The sequence below is a fragment of the Miniopterus schreibersii genome, assembly GCF_964146895.1.
Source record: "Miniopterus schreibersii genome assembly, chromosome: 1".
In the NCBI taxonomy this organism is placed as follows: Eukaryota; Metazoa; Chordata; class Mammalia; order Chiroptera; family Miniopteridae; genus Miniopterus; species Miniopterus schreibersii.
Genome location: NC_138101.1, coordinates 97,741,227 through 97,764,489, shown reverse-complemented (window position 1 = coordinate 97,764,489; position 23,263 = coordinate 97,741,227). Strand labels below are relative to the sequence as shown.

The 23,263-nt window shown below is 32.8% G+C and overlaps 1 protein-coding gene across 1 annotated transcript in view; it reads left to right on the top strand.

Annotated features, from left to right (window-relative positions):
* Window positions 1-23,263, top strand: part of MDGA2 (MAM domain containing glycosylphosphatidylinositol anchor 2) — an 829,367-nt gene that overhangs the window by 770,036 nt on the left and 36,068 nt on the right. The window contains exons 11-12 of the mRNA XM_081140380.1: window positions 15,782-15,959; window positions 20,505-20,525. Coding sequence (XP_080996506.1) covers window positions 15,782-15,959; window positions 20,505-20,525 — 199 coding nt within the window. The remainder of the gene's footprint in view (window positions 1-15,781; window positions 15,960-20,504; window positions 20,526-23,263) is intronic.

The window sequence follows — 23,263 nt, the reverse complement described above, 5'->3', positions numbered from 1 at the left end:
TAGGTCTTTTGCCTCCTTGGTTAAGTTTATTCCTAGGTATCTTATTTTCTTCATTGCAATGGTAAATGAGATTGTTTTTTTAGTTTCTCTTTCTGAGAGTTCATTATTGGTGCTTAAAAATGCCATTGATTTCTGGGTGTTAAATTTGTATCCTGCTATATTGCCAAATTCATTTATTAAGCCTAGTGGGTTTTTTGGTGGATTTTTTAAGGTTTTTTATGTACAATATCATGTCACCTACGAATGATGACAATTTTACTTCCTCCTTTGCAATTTGGATGCCTTTCTCTTAATATATTTTATATTGCAATTTTCAATATAAATATTTGATAGAAAACAATATTAACAAAATCATAACATAACTTGATTTATAAAAAATGCTTAGAAAATGTATTTTACAATTTTGCATTGAGTAAATCCAACAGTCTTTTTTCTTAAGGTATCTGAGTAAAAACCAAATTGCTGTATCTATAATGATTAAGATTATATACAGCTGCATATAAGTGAAACCTAGCAAAACAGTAGGAGCTTAAATGAGATAATGTTTCTTTTTCTCTCACAAAAAATCAGTTTATACATCAGTAGTCCAGTGTTGGCATGTGCTCCACAGCACGATTAGAGACCTAAATTTAAATGTTTTTCCCTTGCTATCATAGAGCATGACCTTCATGCATGAGGTTATCTGATGTCCTAAGACAGCTGCTGGAACTGATGCCTTCACAAATGAATTGCAGGCCAGAATCAAGGATAAAGACAAAGTGTTTTTTAAATAATTTTTTGAAAAAATTAAAAATTAATAAATACCCTTCATAGCTGATTAAGCTGTCTTCACTAACCTCCATAGAAGGGCCATACAGCAACTCTACTTACATCTCACTAGCCAAGATTAGATCACATAACCACATCTTGTTTAAAGGGAGGCTCAGAAATGTAGCACAGTTAAATATGGAATTCTCTTGCTAAAGAATAAGGGGACTGGGGTGGGTTAGGAAATAGCAGTTCCAGTGACATTCCTCTGTTTGTTCACTAAGAAGAGATAATGTATTTCATTAGCCATAAAAGTTACAAAAGACTCATACTTTATATTTCAGGATAATTCAAAATCTGAATTTTTTAAAACTCAGAAAAAATGTACACAGAGTTTGAAAATACATTTCAACTGTGTTTGAATATGTTTTATATAATATTCTCATGTTCTTGTCCACCCTCCCTTCCACTCTCAGTTTAACACTGATGTTATATAAAGAGCTTGGTTCCTCATTATGTTTATTTTTGTGTGAACCTAGTTTGGTGTATTTGAATGAATTAATTAAATATATTAACCAATCCTGTTGTGCAATGTTTTCTGTGAAAATAAATATTGACATTTTATCCAAAATGCAGTAAGAGATACTAGCCTTTATTTACACATTTGTATAAGCATTGCTTGTTTCTCTTGATTTTTTCTTCTAACTCTATAATTTGAGAACACTTTGATGATTGACTTTTTATTACTGTCAGTAATCCTATTAAAACTATAGTGTACCAATATATTTTAATTTTATATCATTATTTTTTTCAATTACAGTTTACATTCGATATTATTTTGTATTAGTTTCAGGTGTACAGCTTAGTGATTAAACAATAATATTATCATTACAAACTTGTCCCCATTCCCTCTCTCCCTCTTCCCATCAATACTTCAAGTGCCCACCTGGCACAGTACATAGTTATTATAATATTATTGATTATAATCTCTATGCTGTACTTTACATCCTCAGGACTATTTTGTAACTACCAATTTATACTTCTTAATCCCTTCACTTTTTTCACCCAACCCCCAACCTCCTCCCTTGTGGCATCCATCAGTCTGTTCTCTGTATCTATAACTCTGTTTCTATTTTGTTTGTTGTTTATTTTGCTCTTTAGATCCTACATATAAGTGAAATCACATAATATTTTTCTCTATCTGACTTATTTCACTTAGCATAATATCCTCTAGTTCTATCCATGCAGTTGCAAATGATAAAATTCATTCTTTTTATGGCTCAGTGTGTGTGTGTGTGTGTGTATCACAGCTTTTTTTTATACGCTGGTCTTTTGATGGGCACTTGGGTTGCTTCCTTATCTTGACTATTGTAAATATTGCTGAAATCAACATAAGGGTGCTTATATTCTTTTGAATTAGTGGTTTTGGATGTCTTCAAATACATACTGGGAAATGGAATAGCTGGTTGATACAGCAGTTCAATTTTTAAGTTTTTGAGGAGCCTCCATACTGTTTTCTGTAGTGTCTGTACCAATCTGCATTCCCACCAACAGTGCACGAGGGTTCCCTTTTCTCCACATCCTTGCCAACACTTGTTTGATGATTTATTGATGAAGTCATTCTGACAGGTGTGAGGTGATATATCAATGTAGTTTTAATTTCCATTTCTCTGATTATTAGTGAAATTGAGCACCTTTTTGTATTTCTATTGACCATCTGTTTTTCTTCTTTTTTAAATAGGTTTAATCTTTAATGTTGAAAGTATTACAGATGTCCCTCTTTTTCCTCTCCATTGGCCCCCTCCACCCTGCTCCTGTCTCTGGCCTTCCTCACACTATTGTTTGTCCATGGGCTATGAATATATGCATCTAAATTCTTCAATTAATCTCTTCCTGCCTTCCCCCCATTCATTCTGAGATATGTCAGTCTGTTGCATGTTTCAATGTCTCTGAATCTGTTTTGTTCATCAGTGTATTTTGTTCATTATATTCTACATATAAGTGAGATCATGTGATATTTGCCTTTCCCTGACTGGCTTACTTTGCTTAACATAATACTCTCCAGGTTCCTCCATGCTGTTCCAAAAGGTATGAGATCCTTCTTTTTAAAGCTGCATAGTATTCCATGATGTAAATGTACCACATTGGTGAATACATAATTCCATTCAGTGGGTTGTCCTTTCATTTTGTTGATGGTTTCCTTTGTTGTGCATATCTTGGAAAAACTATAAAGAAAGAAGCTAGTTGAGTTGCTTAATTCCAATTTATTAGGACTAAAATCTACAATGAATTAATCTGTATATTGAGGTGTTCTTTCACCTGCTGATCCAAGCAAGACAAGAAAATAATTAGACTGTATTATTTCCAAATTTGATAGGAAACCAGTTTGTCTTCCATAGTAATATATCATTACCTGTTAAAGTATGATTATTTTTTTGTGATATACGTGGTTTCTTGGTTGGTTTCCTATGTAATTATTTTGTTTTAATGGATGAAAGTAATAAATGCATGGTTGAGGGGATATGCCAGTAGCACACACAAACTCTTCCCTGCGGCAATATTGAAATACCCTGTCACTTAATGATTTATATAACAGTTATGAGTACAGAACTCAGTGCACAAGAACATACATTCCCTGGAGTGCTGTAATAAAATTCAAAAGCAGAATCTGAATTCTCTTAAACTGTCAGAACTCACAAAATCAAAAGCTTTTTGTATGACTAACCCTCTTCCTACAGATAGATCAATTATCTTAGTCTATCATCTATTGCTATGTAATTCAGTTCAACATAACTAGGCCTTCCTTAGTTTAAAAATCCTTTATTACTTTTCTAAGGCAATGTGAATAAGGTACATATTTGTCAGAAAAAAAAATGTGAAAACAACACAGCAATTACAATAACAGGAAATGGAGGACAGTTATTAAGATTAAGTGGGTAGCCTTGAAATTGAACAATATTAGGTTCCTATATCATCTCTTTTGCTTCTTACCAGCCATGTGACCTGGGAAATTTTATCAATTCTTTAAATTTCAGTTGCCTTAACTGAAGAAATAAGGATAATAATACTAACTTCAATAGATCTTTATAAGGATTAAATGAAAAATAATTTGTAAAATCTTTAGTACAATGTTTGGCAAAAAGTTGGTAGTTATTTTTAATTTTTCTTAGTAATAAAAATACTTTAGTTGAGTATCCCCTACTATTATCCCAATCTGCAATTCCGTAAACTTTGGGAGATAAATCAAGTGTACTTTTAAAAGATCAGCCTTTCTGATGTCTGGTGGTTGAATTAAGGAACATACTATACAGAAGTCATCATTTAGACACCTTACTGGTTGGGATCACAATGAATTGGAGGAAGCCTGATTTAGAAGGATTTGTACTAAAATCACATAAGAGAATCTTCATATAAGTTCAATCTTTTCAGTTGACTTCTTAATTCTTATGTAAAGAACACTTTAGTTGTCAATATTGTTCTAGAAATTTAATTATAGTGTTGAAAAATGAATGTACTGTAACTACATTTTTATTTGTTTAAATAACTATTATATTACGTTTCTTAAAAGAATCTTATACTCCATTTTTAGCAGAGTTGTCACTTGTTTCTTGAAAATTTATGTTTCCCATAATGGTACCATTTCCCCACAGGTAGAAATATGTAATCCTGACTGTGACCAAAGTGACAATTTTTCTGAGCCAGAAACCACCACATGCAGTTCTAATATACAGTAACACATTTACTTAAGTTTAGATAAGAACTTTTTTCAAATGTTCAAATTTTGTTCCCTTTTCAAACCTTAAAGTGTTTTATTATAATTACAGTATAAAAGGAAATCGATCTTATTATTTTAAAGTGTCCTATAATCAGGGAATTGCTTTTGTGTGATGAAATTGTCATTACTAGAATTTTATGTGTGTTCTACCCTTTAAATAAAAATATACTGTTTTTTATAATCTGTAGAAGATTACTTATTGCATCAAGATTTATCTGAACTTACCTCCATGTGCCTTATCTGTTACACATTAAACCTTATAAACTCAAAAAATCATAATTCTATAAACTATATTATTCAATATACTTTATAAATTCATGATTACAATCTATCATGAAAGTATTACTAACACCATAAAATAGAAAAAATATTTTATCTTATCTTCATAAAACTTAAGTATAAAGTTAAAAAGTGTTTTCTTGAGCATTTCTGAAGCTAAGTTTTAGCAATTACCTTTTAAATTCCATGTATGTCACAAAAGATCTAAAATGTTCATGCAGTGAGCAGGAAATGAAGGCTAGAAAGATTCATTTAAACATTCAATTTGTTCTGTATGTCTTCTGAGATACAAGATTTACCTTTTCTCTTCACTTTTATTATTTTACTTTTCCTGATATTTTTCTTTTAAAACACAGTAATTCTACACATTTTACTAAAATAGGTGAAAATATAATAATTTAGATAAAATTTAGTTAATTATGTAGCTGCTTCATTGAATTGTTTGGGATTAAACAAAGTATGACAAAAATGCCTAGAACAGATCCAGGCATATAGTAGTTACTCAATAAATACTAGCTATGTGAACCTGAGAAAAAAAGACACCTACTTAGAAGGGCTCCTGGTTGCTAACTGGGCTCAAATTAAAAACAACAATAACAACAAAGAAAACAGAACCTAGCAGCTGTATCTGCACAGGGACCTCTCACACAAACTGCACTTCATGGAGAGGCCATGCTGGACTGCCTGCCTTCACTGAGCCAGCACTTAACAAGGAGCTCCTGGAATCCTATTTCAACCAGTGGGAGTGAGGCTTTCCTCATCCAGCTGGAGCTGCACAGCTCCAGCCATTCAGAGAAGCTCTATTCTGTTCAATCGGGGCAGTGCTTTCAGGGCTAATCATACTGCGAAGATTTGGAGTCCTCATTTGCATGAGGACAGACCTGTCAGGGCTCAAGGGCAGGGACTTCTGTTCATATAAGCCAGCTCCGGTCTGGCTCAGGAGCACACTTTGTTTTCACTGAATAATGAAGACTGCATCTCCCTGAGTGAGCTGAAAAACTGATGTCTCACCAGAGCAGAGTGAAGCAGACAGGCCCCAAGTAGAGCAAAGCCAAGTGGACATTGTGGAGTGGAGCTGACCAGAACAGTGCAGTGCAAAGCAGCCTGGCACTGAGGGAGGAGCAGAGCAGAGTTATATACCCAGAGAGGGGCCTGGCCCCAGGGCCACCTGGCTCAGCTGTAACAAAATTGAACGTTTTCATTGAACAAAGTTTCCTTCTTGACTGCATCCCAAATTGGAGACTCCTGTTGGCGTTGAATTGGCACCAACAACCATTGGTTGACAGCTATATTTTAAATATTCTCATGTACCTCTTCTAATATATTTTAAACAGTCACATGAGGACTGTAAATGAAATAACATTTAAAAATGCACTAAGTAGTTAAGACTAGGTACAATGCTAGTCTTTGTTTTTAACCCATTCACTTAATGTTTAACTATTGTATAAACATTAAAAATTCTCAGGGTGCTAAAGGACTCCTCTTACACAAAGTTCTGTTCTAATATTTGTCTTAATTGTTTTGGCACTACTTTTTTTGATTTTAAATTAAAGCACCTTAATATATTTAGACAGTTTCAGGCTCCATTTTTCTTCTACTTGTATTTCTTCCACTTCTGTAATCACTGAGCAAGAATATTTCATTTGGTTGTGACTGAAAACTTTGTTCTATGTGCCTAATGTTAAGTTCTCATTTTTAAAAATCATTCTTAAAATGTATTTGCAAGGTGTTTCATTTTTACACCAGTGATGTTTACCAGAGTCTCCCCCTGCATCTCCAGTTCACATCCCTGCAGACAGCAGTGGCTCACTAAGGTAGACCAGGAAAGGAAACTTCCAAAGTGCGAGAAAAACAGAAGTCCATGGAAGCTGCGGGCTCACTCAATGCTGTCTTTATCTGAGGTCTGATACTTTGTATCTTTTTGTAATCAGTTAACTATTTGCTTTTAGGAACATAAATTAGAAATAGTATAAGGAATAACATTCAAGACATTCAAAGCTAAATGGAGATTTAGTGTACTATGTAAGTTAAAAACTTTGAACTATGCATTTAAAAAAATTTTTGTAATTCTATTTTATCAGATGCTTTATCATTATTTAAAATTACAATAAAAGAGGCTGAGGTTTATGATCAGAGAAGGTGAAAACACACAAACACAAGCTAGTACAAAACTAAAAAATGGCAAATGAACTTTGGAAGAATTTTATAAAATCTAAGCAAAAACAGTAGCCTTGAAAGCTTAGGCTTTAAATCAAATGGGAGTTTGTGGGATGGGAAGTGGGCAGGAGGCGGTTGAGAGAGAAAAAGTGTTGAGTTACAAAAGCCTTTGTGTCAAGAATAAAAATGCTGGGACAAATTTTAATGCAAATACACAGAATGATGAGGCATGAGGAATATTTTTGTAAAAGTGAGAGAAGAGTAATAGAATAAGCCCTAGAAGTTCCCTGAGAGAGGCACCTAAACCCACTTGAATAGGAACAGTGTGGGCTCGCCTCCCGCACATAGCTCAGGGAGACTGCAAAACTTTCCCAGGAGCTCAGTCCTGCTGGGGAGCCCTTGAGTAGCAAAGTAGCACAACTGAGGCTGATTTTCAGAGACTGGAGCCTGGCTGGTCTTTTGCTTCACTGCCTGCAGGAGAAGCAGTCAGGATTCACCACCAACCCTCCTAAAAGGGTAGAAATAGTGCTCTTAGATGCAAAGAACCTGTGCTTGTCTAAGAAAGATGCAGACTGAATAGAAATATTGACCAAGGGGAAGGCAGTCCTGAAGACAGAAACAAAAGACATTAGCACAGGACAAGAAAGGCCCAATGAAGTTGACTAAGTCTGAGAGAATGTCAGCAGGAAACAAATAACCCAAGCACCAGACGTTGACAGGAACATCGAGCTGGGGGTGGGATTTCTCTGCCCCTGCCCCAATGTAAGTACTTCCCCAGGTAGCACCCAGTACTCCAAGTGATTGAATTTAAACCTGAGTTTATCAAGTTCAAGTCTTAAACACATTGAGTTTAACTTGAATTGGCAAGAATCATCAGAAATGAGTTAAGTCAAATTCAATTTTAGAAAAACAAAGAATATTCTATTTTTAGGAGAAGCAAATGGGTGGTTATGAAATTCACACTTTTTCTAATTACTACTGAATATAGCTAATACTCCTCAAAGTCATGCTGTAACATTATTCTGAGCCTCACCCTCAGAAATCAGTTTCTAGACATTGTATATATTTCAAGCTGTCAAACTCAATGTTCAGAAAAATTATGGTTCATTTCTTCTCCAAATATTGGAAATGTTAGTCAAATAGTTTCTCCTTTAAATAATATGTTTAGACTAAAAAATAGCTCATTTTACTTTGGTCCATACTTTATAACTCACTTTGTTGTTGCTGTTAATACTGCTCTAGTTGTCTCTACTGCTATTTAATATAATACCAGAGGAGCTGCTAGTCATGCATAATCTCACCACCTAACACAGCTATTTTTATTTTGAATAACTCCTCAAAGGTTTATATATGTTGCACAGCTGCAACCAAGTTGTTTACATTTTGTACTCGGCTACATTAACTTTACATTATATCCTACACATTTTCCATGTTTCTACATAGTGTTATAATTATAATAACATGCATCATACTGATGAACCATAATTACTTAAATAATTTTTAATTAAGTATCCCGACTATTAACTCGGATCCCTACTAGGTAGCATTTAATATTTTGTTTATGGATGTCTAAATTTAAAGTATGCACAAATATATACATTCCTTTATTTATGTTAAATAATGAGGATGTATCTGAAGTCAAAAGACTTTAGTGTCACTGTGGCTGTTACTGAATTTTACAAAATAAGATTATAAGAAAATACCAGGTCATTTGTGCTGAAAGACAGAACTGCTACAGTTCTTCAATCCCAGTACGCTTTTTTAATATTCCATATTTAGAATCAATTATATGCTAGTTATTAAAATGAACTTGCCAGCATCTAGACAGTAAAGTTATTTAACAGATATCATTGTCTGTGTATATATAAACTTTATTCTCTATAGATATCTGTCTACCTAATTGTCACCACAGTTGCATTATTCGCATTCTCTGAATTCTAATTTAAACATAGATCCCAAAATTCTTTCTAAAAACCTTTAATATGCAGTATGATTACACTGAGAGACAAAAGATATTCTGTACTTTACAATGACCTATCATGTTTGTGACAATGCAAATGCAGCGAGAAACAAATGTTGCCCACATACCTCAGGAGATAGCACAAAATTTCAAAGTTAGTAGATGTTGATATAATCTACTGAAGGATTAGTCATAAATCAATCTGTCAAAAGTGTCAAGCTAGCTTTCAAGAAAAGCTACTTAACTTTAACTTAGACATAAAAAAATAATACAGCTTCCAAAGAAGAGTGGGAAACAAAAAATATTAAACATCTGTATATCTAAAAACATATACTGTCACTTCTAAGGGCATTAATATCATGAGCAAAGTATGAAAACCAAAATATTTCCGGGGATTGAAAAAGTGACTCTAATTTAGAAAAATTTATGCTGAATGTGAAGCAAATGAGGCTCAAATTTGTAGCAATGATAGAAGAAAGGGTATGTAATTAAATGGATAAGTGATGCTCTTATTAGTTAGTGGTAAGTAGAAATAAGATACATTTAATGCTATGTTACCTATTATCCCTTTATCCCCTAATATGTTATTAAACTAGCAGTGCATCTTAAGACCCATGTCACTTTTATTTGAGGTTATAAGGCAATTGGATTCTAACCCATTAAAATGTTATCTTAGCTAGTTTATACTCTGTGGGATAATCATAAAAGTATAGATTAGGTTCTGTAATACCTGGGTTTTTAAGATCAGCTATCATTTTTACTAGCAGTGTGGCTGGTAAATATGAATGGAAGCTTACTCTTATAAGGTTACTTCACAGTAAATGGAACACATGTGGGTATGCCTGGTATTTGGTTGGTGCACTCTCCTTTAGGTTCTCACTTAAAGTGCTGAAAAAGGTTTGCAGCCCAGAAGGAAAGAAAAAAATGGCAGGTTTTTTTTTTTTCTTCTTTCACATTTCAGAATCTGTTGCAGCCTTCTGTCTGCCTGAAGGAGCTAATTTTATTCCTGTTAAAATAAAAAATAAATAATATGATTTCTCCTTCTGAAACCTTTGCAAGAATATCCTCAGTGGTAAAGACAGCAAAATGCAGCTTTTCATAAAATGCTTCCGAGTAGATTTTTAGGTTTTGAAGCTACCCCCTAAATCATATGAAAGGAATATATCTCCAAGAAAAATAAAAAGTTAAATTTAAAAAAATTAAAAATAGAAATGATTTTTAAAATGTTCAACACATTACTTTGAAATCTACATGCTAATGGGTGTGATCTGGGGCTGTCATTTCCAGTTATGGTTTCGGTCCTATGGTCTCTGAGGTTTTGTGGTATTACCTCCAAACAGTGGACTAATAGTGCATTTTTTTAGTCTATGTGCAAACATTGCATCTAGTTTTTGCGTTTTTACATTTGCACAGATCACTGAGATACAATGTGAAGTATTTAATTGCTCAGTCCTCAACTGCTGAAGTATATGCTTTCATCAAAGTCTTAAAGACTTGGGATCAAAGTCATTGCTTTTTCAATACACATGTGAAGTTATGTACTCCAGAGTTTATGATAAGTTTAATGACAATAATGTATCTGCTAACTAAAATTACTCTCATTATCACAACAGAATACCCACCTCCTCCCCTTGGGATGTACTACAAATATTGTGTAGTATTAAACTTTATATTAACATTCAGAACAGTACAACTTGATTAAACCTGTGAGCCGTTAGGTAATAGTAAAATATCAAATTATTCTGTATATGTTTTTGTGAGTTTAAACTACTTTTATCTATCTTTTGAAACAATAGAACTTTGCCTTTAGTCAAGACATCTTATTTTAAAATCTAAAAATAGTGAAATAAATTATCATTCACATTATATTATAGAATCTTTAGCCTTGAAAACTGAGAGAAACTTGGTAGTATACAGCATCAACTATGCATGAGTAAAGTACTTACTGTGCAATTAGGTTTTATGTCCATTTTTACCAGTGTATTTAAATTCAGTGATTGTATGTTGTTATTACTAACAAAGTTGGGTTTCATGCTGCACTCCTTGGGGTCAGTTAAATATATACTATGCTTGAATTTAATCTCATCACATCTTTACCAAATTAATGAGCAGACACTGTAGGTATAACAATTAATAAGAAATGGTTTCTGCCTTAGAATCTATATGCAAAAAACACTATAACAGTATTATAAGTAAATTGGCTCTGGTAAAAAAATTAAAGGAGAGATAAATTCTAGGAAGTCAAGAAGAAAGTGATGCCAGAAAGAGTAATTTTGGGTGTAACCAATTTTTTCAGATGCTACTCTCAATCTGTACAACATTAAGAGAATTACATTAACTTTCCTCTGCCTCAGTTTCCTCATTTATAAAACAGGGCTAGTATTAGTTTCTTCCTACCAGGAGTCATGACAGATTACATATAATAATAAATATTGTACAGTTAACATAGTGCTGGCACATAGTAAGGACTTATATATGCAGTAGGGTTTTCTTGTTTTTAACTGTCTGACCTGAAGATACAAGTTAAGGAGCAATCAATGTTGAGGTGTTAGAAGAAGCCATTAGTATTAATGAGGTAGTGTAGCAAGGCTGAACTGTGCCCCCCCCCAAATGTAGCTCCCCAAATGTAGCTCCTGCATACAAATTGTCTTATAAAGTTTTTTTTTAATTATATATTTTTAAAATGTTATCTTTATTGTTGAAAGTATTACAGATGTCCCCTTTTTTCCCCATTGACTCCCCTCCTCCCCACTTCTGTCCCCTCTCCAGGCCTTCACTCCTGTGTCCATGGGTTATGCATATATGCATATAAGTTCATTGGTTGATCTCTCCCTCCACTACACTTCCCTCTGAGAATCCTCAGTCTGTTGCATGCTTCCATGTGTCTAAATCTATTTTTGAGGATTTAGAGAAAAAGGAACCCTAGTACACTGTTGGTGAGAATACAGACTGGTACAGCCACTATGGAAACCTATGGAGTTGCCTCAAAAAATTAAAAATGGAACTGCCATTTGACCCAGTGATCCCACTTCTAGGAATATATCCTAAGCAGCCTGAAACACAAATCAGAAAGAATACGTGAACATAGGAGTTCATAGCAGCATTATTTACAGTAGCTAAGATCTGTAAACAGCCCAAGTGCTCATCATTACAGAGTGGATAAAAAGCTGTGGGACATTTACACCATGGAATACTCTGCAGCTACAAAAAAGAAGGATCTCTTATCCTTTGGGTCAGCATGGAGGGAACTGTAGATTATTATGCTAAGTGAAATAAGCCAGTCAGAGAAAGACAAGTATCACATGATCTCACTTATATGTGGAATCTAATGAACAAAATAAACTGACAAAATAAAGTTATATTGCATATATATATGTGTGTATTACATATATAAATATATATTATATATAATATATATTACATATATGTGTGTGTGTATATATATATATATTTCTAGGCCTCTTTGAAGCAGAAATACTGGTGGTTCAGAGCTGGAATTTGTCCTATGACTCTCCGGCATGCCTAAATATGAGGACCATAAATACAGAGTATCAAAAAAATCACATATAAAATCCCGAACACCACCCACGTTTAGAACTCAGAAAAAGGAAAAGGAGTTCTGTAAGAGAATGAGGAGCAGCCACAGATGTAGATGTAGGAAGCAATTCAAGAGAGCACTGTCTTAGAATTCAAGAAATAAAGAATTTAAGAAAATCCACCATTGCCTATCTCTTATTCTACAATTTTCTGAAAAACAAAGAGAAATATTACAGGCATCCCAGTCAGCAACCATTTGCACACGCCCAGTGCCCCAGCACCAGAAAAAGTCCTTTCTTTACCCCTCACAGCTCCATCTCCTCGTCTTGATGTTCTCTTTACCCACGTGACCAGTATCTCGAACATAGTGTTTACTATTCTCTGTATTTCTTTATACATATATATTTCTCTTCAAAATTCATGCTTTAAACTTAAATTTTACAATATTCCTGCTTCAAAATTAAGTTTAGCTCAATATTACTTTCGTAAAACTTAGCCATGATGATGTGTGTAGCTTGAGTTCACTTTTCATGCTGTATCTTGTGTTACATTTTATGAAGTCTACAGTCTGATTATTCTACCTCTTATTGATGTTTAAATTATTTTCTGTTTTCTATGTCATGAATATTCCTGTTTCCTTGTGTACAAGAATTTATCTGTTCTTATGGTAATATATTTTTATTGACAAATTGCTCTCCATACTTATACCACTTTACATAGTCATCAAGGCTATATTTTTAGATGGCAGTTTTCTGTGGATCTCTTGAATTTTTTGCATATCATTGTGCAGAGACACTGTCTTTTTATTTCAGCCTCTCTTTTCAAGTTCATTTGCATAGCAAACATCCTAAGAATATAGACATAGTGTCTCCCTCTGGAATTTAAGGAAAGTCTGTTCAATGTCTAGTGCAATAAATATAATGTCTCGCTCTTACATGATGCCGGAACAGGTTTGGTTACTATCAATTACAAAATACTAAGCTTTCTTAAGTTCAGGGTTTCTCAGAAGTGATACAAACCCAAGTTCTGTGTAAAATCCACTGGGCACTTCTGCATCACCCCTGTAGGATTTGGGAGGCAAGGGGAACCAATGTGAACGTGAAGCTTACGCTTTCCGTTTATGTTGATGTACAAAGATCAGATACATATTATACAGCAACTATGCTTGTAATAGTTACATAAATAAAAGGAAAAGGAAAATGTATGCAAAGAACAGGAATTTATAAAAATGGCACAACAGAATTCTTTTAGACTTTATTCTTTTAGAGTAGTTTTAGGTTCATAGCAATAATCAAGCAGAATGTACAATGGTTTCCCATATACATCCCAACACGTGCACAGCCTTCCATAAAATCAGCGTCCTCTACCCGAGCTGTATGTGTGTTAAAACTGATGAACCTACATTGACCCATCATTATCAGCCAAAGCCCATAGCTTACATTATGGTAAAGTCATGGTATTTTACATACAATAGCTTTGGGAAAATTTATAAATACACATATTCACCATTATTTTATCACGCAGAGTAGTTTTATCACCCTAAAAATCCTCTGTGCTCAGTTTACTCATCCTTCTGTCTCCCCTAGCTCCTGGTAACTACTAATCTTTTTACTGTCTCCATACTTTTGCATTTTCCAGAATGTCATACAACTGGAATCATAGAGAATGTAGCCTTTTCAGATTGGTTTATTGTATTTATTAATATGCATTTAGGCTTCCTCCATGTCTTTTCATGGCTTGAAAACTCGTTTCTTGTTAGCACTAAATAATATTCCATTGTCTGGTTGTAGCCCTATTTACTTTTCGTCTTAGCTGCTGAAGGACATCTTGGCTGCCTCCAAGTTTGGGCAATTAAAAAGCTTCTATAAATGTCCAAGAGCAGATTTTTCTGTGGACATATGTTTTCACCTCCTATGAGTAAATACCAAGGAGCACAATCACTGGGTCATATGGGAAGAGCGTATTTAGTTTTATAAAATAAACCACCAAACTATCCTCCAAAGGTGGCTGTACTGTTTTGCATCCCCACCAACAGTGAATATGATTTCCTAGTTGTCTACATCCTTGCCAGCATTTCATGTTGTCCATGTTTGGACTTTGAGTATTTTAATGTGTGTAGGGGTAACTCAATTTTGTTTTAATTTGCATTTCTCTGATGATATATAACGTGAAGCATCTTTTTTGTTAAAAATCTGTGGCCCATTGTTTAAATGTTGTTGTTTTTTGTTTTTTTCCTATTGTTAAATTTTAAGAGATCTTTATATCTATATTTTGGATAATAGTTCTTTATCAGTGTATTTTTGCAAATGTTTTCCTCCAGTCTGTGGCTTTTCTTCCATCCTCATGATAATGTCTTTGGTAGACTAAGAAATTTTTAAATTAAAGAAGTCCAATTTATTAATTATTTCTTTCATGAATTGTGCTTTTGGTGTTGTATCTAAAAGTCATTGCCAAGCCCAAGGTCTGCTAGATTTTCTATGTTGTCTTCTAGGAGTTTTGTAGTGTAGTGTTTTCCTTGAAGGCCTGTGATTCATTTTGAGTTAAATGTTGTGAAGAGTGTAATGTCTATGCCTAGATTCAATATTTTGCATGTGATTGCCAGTGTTCTAGCAAAATTGCTGAAAAGACTGTCTTTGCTCAATTGTATTTTCTTTGCCAAAGATGAGTTTGCTATAAATAAATTAAGAAGTAAATTTACCTCTCCAAGTCTCAAAATTGAGATTTCAATAGACTTCAATAGACCATTGTTGTAGATCTTTCTGACTCTTTTTTTAAAAATGTATCTTTATTGATTTCAGAGAGAGAAAGGGAGAGAGAGAGAGAGAGAGAGAGAGAGAGAGAGAGAGAGAGAGAGAGATAGAAACATCAATGATGAAAGAGTCATTAATCGGCTGCCTCCAGCACGCCCCCAACTGGGAATGGAGCCCCCAACTGGGAATGGAGCCCCCAACTGGGAATGGAGCCCACAACCTGGGCAGGTGCCCTGATCGGGTATCGAACCTCGATCTCCTGGATCCTAGGTCAATGCTCAACAGCTGAGCTATGGCCCGCTAGGCTCTTAATTACTCTTAATATTAGATGACATATTAAATCTGTTTATATGCCAGGCTATTCTGTGATAATTTGGTAATTATATGCAAACATCTGCAACATTTGTTGCTTATTATAAAAATGTACTCTTTTGAACTTTGATAAAATGTATTTATAATATTAGCTTTCTTATTTAATAAAGTTTCAGAATGTTTTTCCCCCACTTGGTTACAACACAATCAAGTACCTCAGAATAAAATACTGGGAACATTATTGCATAACTATTTTGATTTCAGGCTGGACAACAGCGTTGGTGGGAACAGGAGATTAAAATAAATGGAAATATTCAAAAAGGAGAATTAATTACATATAATTTGACTGAGTTAATTAAACCAGAAGCTTATGAAGTTCGGCTAACACCTCTCACCAAATTTGGCGAAGGGGATTCAACAATTCGTGTCATCAAATATAGTGGTAAGTAGCCTTTTATTTAAAAGTATTTATTTTTATGCTAATCTTTCTGAAATAAGCAGCTTGCTGCTATCTACCAAATTTAAACACAACCTAAAATTTAGCCAAGTGAACAAAAATACCCTACAAAACTTAATCATAAATGGTAATATTTTATTACAAATGTAGAGAGGTAGAATAATGTTTTAGTTAACATTAAACCTATGTAATAATGTCAGCAATATCCCTTTATTTTCTATCCCATAAGTTATGATGCAATATTTCTGAATTTTTAACTTTTTAAGTTCTTAATGGCTTAGAAATTTATATCATTGAAAAGTTAGCAAATGTGATCAAAATGTGTTTTTTTTAATTTTTTTAAACTAATGGACTTTATTTTTTGGAATAGTTTTAGGGTTACATAAAATTGAGAAGAAAGTATAGAGAGCTCTTATATATGCCCTCTCCCCGACATAATTTTCCCTATTTTTAACAGCTAACATTAGAATCAACAACTGTTACAATTGGTTAATCAATATTGACATTTTATTATTAGAGTAAATAGTTTATATTAGGGTTTATTATTTGTGTTTACAATTGTATGGATTCTGACAAGTGTGTGATGTTACTTATCCACCATTACAGAACCACACAAAATAGTTTTCACTCCCTTAAAAATTCACTCTGTTCCATCTATTTGCTTCTCTATTCTTCCTCTAACCTTCAGAACCACTGATCTCATTTTTTATTATCTACCATTTTGCCTTTTCCAAAACATTGGAATCATACACCACACAGTCTTTTCAAATTGGCTTATTTCACTGAACAATACACACTTAAGTTTTTCCAAGTCCTTTATAGCTTGATAACTTATTTCATTTTCTTGTTGAATAATGTCCCATTGTATAGAAGTGCTACAGTTTCTTCATCCATTCACCTATTGCTGAAGGAGATCTAGGTAGACGCTTTTGGTCATTATTTTCTTTTAGATTGCTAATGTTAAAAATATCTAAATGCTCATGTGTGTCTGTTAAGCATTTAATATTTCTGCACTATTTACATGTCCTACTTGACAAAAATTAAAATTGCTATAAAACTCTAAAAAATAAAAATAGTGATCAAAAACTTTATCTAAAAAGTGGAAACAACGGCAATGACTAGCTCCAGAACTGTCCAAGTATTTTCAGGGTTGAGTGAATCAGTGGCAATATATTTCATATTTTATTTCATTAATCCAGTTAAATATTATTTTCTTTTTGTCATTATCAGAGTTTGACTTAAAAAGATAATAAAATGTAATTTTTTTGTAGTTGAAGGTCTCTATTCTGTCTAACATTAAGTATATTTTTCCTACTTATGAAAGAGTGAATATTGTCAAAAATAAGAACTAAAGTTAAACTACTGACTCATTAAAGCTTCTTTTTCATATTAAACCACTCTTTTTTCTTCATTCTTTTCTCATTAGTCAGAGTATATTGGGCCTGATGTTCAACTTTCATTAAAAGATTAAGATACACAGGTTGGGGCAAAAGTAGGTTTACAGTTTTTCATGTGGAAAATAATACAATAATTAATAATACAAGAATAAACTGTGTTTTGCATACTCACAACTGTAAACCTACATTTTTCCCACCCTGTGTACTGTAGAGTGGAACATTCATTAAAGATTGAGGAATGTAAAAGCATTAGAATCACTGCGTATCTTTTTTTTTTAATGTGGTCCTTTAAAAATATACCTTTTATGTTAGTGATATAAATATTATGCAGAATAATTGTTATTTTTTAATCACTTCCATGATTCCATTGGACAGAGAACTAGATAGCATCCCAGTATATTATTTTTCTAAAGTTTGTAAAATATGAATCATTATCTCCTATCTTTATTTTATTTTATTTTTAAATTAAATTTACTGGGGTGACATTGGTTAATAAGATCATATAGGTTTTAAGTTTACATTTCTATTATACATGATCTCTATATTGCATTGTGTGTCCCCCACTTAAACGGGGTGGGAAATAGTAAAGGGTAAAGGGAACCAAATATAAGGTGACAGAAGGTAATTGGACTTTGGGTAGTGGGCACATAATGCAACATCTCCTCTTATCTAATGTTTATTTTCCTTGCCACTGAGTTATAAAACTCTAGACTATTTAACATGGAGGGTTATTAGAAACTATGTATTAATATTTATTTCTTTAAAAGATGAATATATTAGAACCCAAGAAGTTTTGGTGTCTTATAAAGTTAAACAATTATGAAATGATAAACTCTGAAGAGAACTAGGGCTTGTCACTCAATGACAGAGTATCTATGCTTTCTTGCTTAGTTTAGAAATTATTATGACTTTTATTAAAGAGATATAGAAAAAAAACTTTCTGAACTCAGTAGTTCTTATTGAAAAATATGAGACAACAAACTAAAATGAAAAATAAATCTGGAAAATAAATATTATGTTTAGTTTCAATTTTCTTTATCTTTACATTCTGAAGCATACTTATTAAAATTATAAATATTTTCATTAAAATTTACTAATTTTATATAATACAGAAATGGGTAAAATATATTTTAATGGTATATAGCCATTTATATGAAATTAGACATGTAAGTTCCATTGAAAGAAGAAAAATAAATTCATCTCAATACTCAAAACTTAGAATGGCAAATTTTCACAAGGGTAATTGTGCTACTTATAGTAACTTTGTTGACTAAAAATATCATAGGAGTACCCAATTAAAATTCAGTCTCTTTCCTCATAGACACAGAGAGTTGACTGGTGGTTGTCAGAGGGGCAGGAAGTTGGGAGACTGGGTGAAAAGGTGAAGAGATTAAGTACAAATTGGTAGTTACAAAATAGTCACAGGAATGTAAAGTACAGCATAGAGAATATAGTCATTAATATTGTGATAACTATGTATGGTGCCAGGTGGGTACTGAAAATATTGGGAAAGACACTTTTTAAGGTATATGATTGGGTAACCACTATGCTGTAGGCCTTAAACCAATACAAAATAATATTAAAAGTAAGCAACAATTAAAAGATAAATTAATTAATTAAAATAAAAATTCAGTCTGATCGGAGGTTACTTTTAGTTGCTACATATTTCTTAGAATTAAATTATAATTCAGAAATGCTTGCTTCTTTGAAAGATAATACATAGACAATTTTATATTATTTTAATTATGAAATAATTTTAATTTTTATAAATTAATTTTCAAATTAAAATACATTGATATTTTGCAAGAAAAATAATTATGTTTTCTCCACTTCAATGGAACTAGTAAATGTATAGTCCCTTTTGCATGTTATTTATTTCATAATTTTTAATGAGGAATACAGAATAAGAAAAACAATTAACGAGAATGATCTTTCTTCTGTATATGGATAGCAAAAGTATGTAATTGAAAAACTGACCCATTTGTTAAATTGATCTCAATGTACTAATGTAACAATTATATATGAACATGTTTTGTGCATGTGTATGCATTTATTGACTTTCATACTTAACTAATAATGTCCCAAGTTTAACATAAGTGGTTAATATCAAACACTAGAAATTAACAACAAAATACATAAACTTTTGCAGGTTAGAATAACTGCCCATTGTAATCTTGGGAGAGTACAATAATGCTGTCCTTCATCCAGAATGGAATTTTCTTTCTGAGTGATAAATGATTAATCAATATATACAGAAACCATTTTGTCTTTTAGGTTAGATATATTTTTGCTGTTGTTTCAGTTAGATATCAATTGTAGCCCTGGCAGGTGTGGCTCAGGTTGTTGGTTCAATTCCTGGTCAGGGCACATGCTTGGGTTGTAGGCTTGATCCTGGGTAGAGAGTGTGCAAGATTGATGTTTTTCTCCCTTCCTCTCTCTAAAATAAAAATCAATAAAATTCATATGTGTGTGTGTGTGTGTGTGTGTGTGTGTGTGTATAAAGAAATCAATTGGTACTTGTTTTGCGAACACAGTTTTTTAAGATAAATATTTCTTCTGGTGTACAAAAATGCAAAGATGTTGCTTAGCATTTGAAAACTCTGTTTTTGTGTACACATTTGTATGAATGTAATTAACCAAAGAAGCATTGAAGTGACTATTTGTTTTAGGACACATATATGATGTGATATGAGGATTGCTTTATTTTCATATACATGGTGTTATTTTCAGCAGAAGTAAATAACAGCCAAACAACTAAGGTGTAATCTGTTGGATAATTGCTTTCAGTATTAAAATATCTAGATTATATGTTGGCCTACTGTCAGCCTCAGTTTTGATTTCTGTGTTTTCCTTAGCTCTAGTTAAGATATAAAAGGTCAGCAACTCCATTTTTTGGAAAATGACAAGTTCCACATGCTATTAAACATTGATCTTTGGGTACTTTCAGACTGTTATTGCTGAACAGTAGGGTCTATTCAATCCCCTAGAATAAAATGGATTGCAGACATAACTCTCTGTGGTCACAGTGGGGAAGATCATTAAGTTTTGGTAAAGAACTATGAGACACTGATTAGGCTTTTATTGATAAAAGACATTTAAGCCATGCTAACATTATTTTTTGCTTTCTTTGTAGCTCCTGTTAATCCTCATTTGAGTAAGTATATTTTCACAATAAAAACGGCATTGTATTTCACAATTAAGAGAAATAGAAAATGCATAAACATACAAATACTATTTAGCAACTACTGTTATTTGGTTTTAAATAGGCTGGCTTTGAATCAGCAAAACCAGCATTAAATGCGAATTTTAAGTTTCAAAGGATATTAGCATAAAGACAAATTATTCAATATTGATATTGATTTTTATAAATTTTTCTAAACATGGAGCATTTACTCCAACCTGCTTAATGTTTGTTATTTGTGTAACTGTGGAATTATTATTTTCTTTTGAGGTATTACATATCATTTTTATTGCTATTATTTTTCTTTAATTTTCCGTTTTTGGTTTTTATATTCCACTCATAAAATACTATTTTTATTTAGACAATTCTATTTGAATGGTTTAATCAAGATTTTTCATGGAGCCCTGGCTAGGTGGCTCCATTGCTTGGAGTGGCATCCCATCCCATACACCAAAAGGTTGTGGGCTCTATTTCTGGTCAAGGCACATACCTAGGTTGCAAGTTTGGTCCCCACCAGGGCACAAATGGGAGGCAATCTATCAGTTTCTCTTTTACATAGGTGTTTCTCTCTCCCCTTTCCTCCCTCTCACTAAAGTCAATATAAACATATCCTCTGATGAGGAATGGAAGACAAAAAATATTTTTCATGGATCACTATTCTGTATATATCCCAATCTTTTATGAAAAATGAAGATAATCTGGTCACCATCCTCTTAATAATATTTCACATTAAAATTAAGAATTGATTTTTGCTTCTTATTTTGTGTTTAGGAATATGTTGTTCTTGGCTAATAAAGGAATGAAGAGCCTCTTTGCACTCTCACTCCCATCCATCCAAAAGTCTCCATTACCTATACTTAGGGAAGAAAACATTGGATGCCAAGTCTTTTCTCTCATTGTACTGTAGTTCCTTTTCGGCAATGGTCTTTCACTTACTATGTAACAAAGACAAAACTACAGAATCTGTTCTTGCTGTATTTTCTACTAAAGATCCTCTTTAATGCCACTTCTCCATATTCAAATTATAATATTGAATATTTTTATAGATCTCTATTGTTTACATATTGCTTTCATGTGTAAAAGTTTATTTTAATCATGACAAATGACCCTTTAATGTGGATATTATTATCAACCCTTTGAGGTTCACTCTCATTACATGGTTTAGCACAAATGCATCTTCCTCCACTAAAAGTTTCCTCTTGTTGATTTCTCATAATAATTTATCTTCATCTGTGTGGTAAAATAATCCTCCAGTAAATTATAAAATATTTAAAAACTGCATGTTTCTAATTTCTCCTTATGTCTTACTATCTTGTGTTTATCACAGCATCTGATATTTAGCAGGTGTTCAAATGATCATTTGTTAAGAGAACAAATACATGACAGTTTCAGGATGAATTAATTGCATAAATAAGATTCTCCCTGGCTTCTTTCCATGGCACTATTGCTAGTTAATTACTATATTGATTATAATTCCTTTCAAGGTAGGTTCTCTGACTGCATACTAACTAGAAATGTTTAAAAAGAGTTGTCATGGGAAGATTAAAACTAGATACAGGATAAAGTTTACAAGTATTTCAATTCAAGGAAAAAAAATTTTGAACAGCCTAGCTACTGAATGAAAGGCATATGAATATCTAGTACATGGAGTGTTTGCTAACAGATTACTTCAATACAAGATAATAAGTATTATTAATATTTTTGGCAAATGAGAAAGTTTTACAGAAGAGATGATAATTGAGCTGGGGCCTGAAAGTTGAATAGAGGCCCCTTAAGTGAAGGTGAAGAAAGGCATGCCTGTCTTTGAGATGAAGGTCATTTTCAGATAGCAATTGAGCAAAAGCTCAGTGTGTCTGGAGTATGGTGTTCAAAAGTCCTGGAAGCCAGAAGAGTGTCTTGAAGATAAACAATTTAGAATTTGAATGCTTCTGTAAAAAGCTTGGATCCTTTAGGTCATAGTTAGCAATATCTCTTCTTCAGCAAGCATTTTACATGTAGTCAAACAATGGATTGGATATTTTATTTTTAAAATAATTTCGAGCATAACTTTCTACATCAAAGATTTCCATTAGCTGTGTACTTTATGGTTTTTAATGAATAGTCAATACGATGGAAGCTGAGAGTTGTTTAGAATAAAGATTTTTAGTAAGTGTTACACAATGATTCCTGTAAGTTATCAAGGATAATTATTTTTATATTATTGACAGTTACATTTTTCCTTATTAATTGATTTATTTAACCCTGCTATTGCCTTCAAGTCCTAAATACATATAAGAAAAATGTTTTATAAAACAAAGCCATTTATAAATTCAGGCTCTTAATAAGCTAGCCAGGCTTTCAATAAGAGATGAAAATAGACCAACATGTAAAAGAAGGTAATGTTTTGTTTTAGATTTTTGCTATGGAAAGAATTTTTCATTCCCTCAGACTACTTTACCTGAGATCTGCTTCTTAAACACTACAGTATTTTTTAAGTTTTGTCATTTGTTTTCAAGGTATGATTTATATATGGTAAAATTCATTCTATTTAAGACTTATTTAAGAGTCATTGGGCTATTCATAGTCATGTAGCCAGCACCACAAAGTTCCATCACCCCTAAAATTTCCCTATGCTCCTTTGTAGTTAAACCTCCATGCACCAAGACCCTAACAAACTTGTTTTCTGTTACTCTAATTTTGGTATATTTACAATATACTTATTGATAATCCTC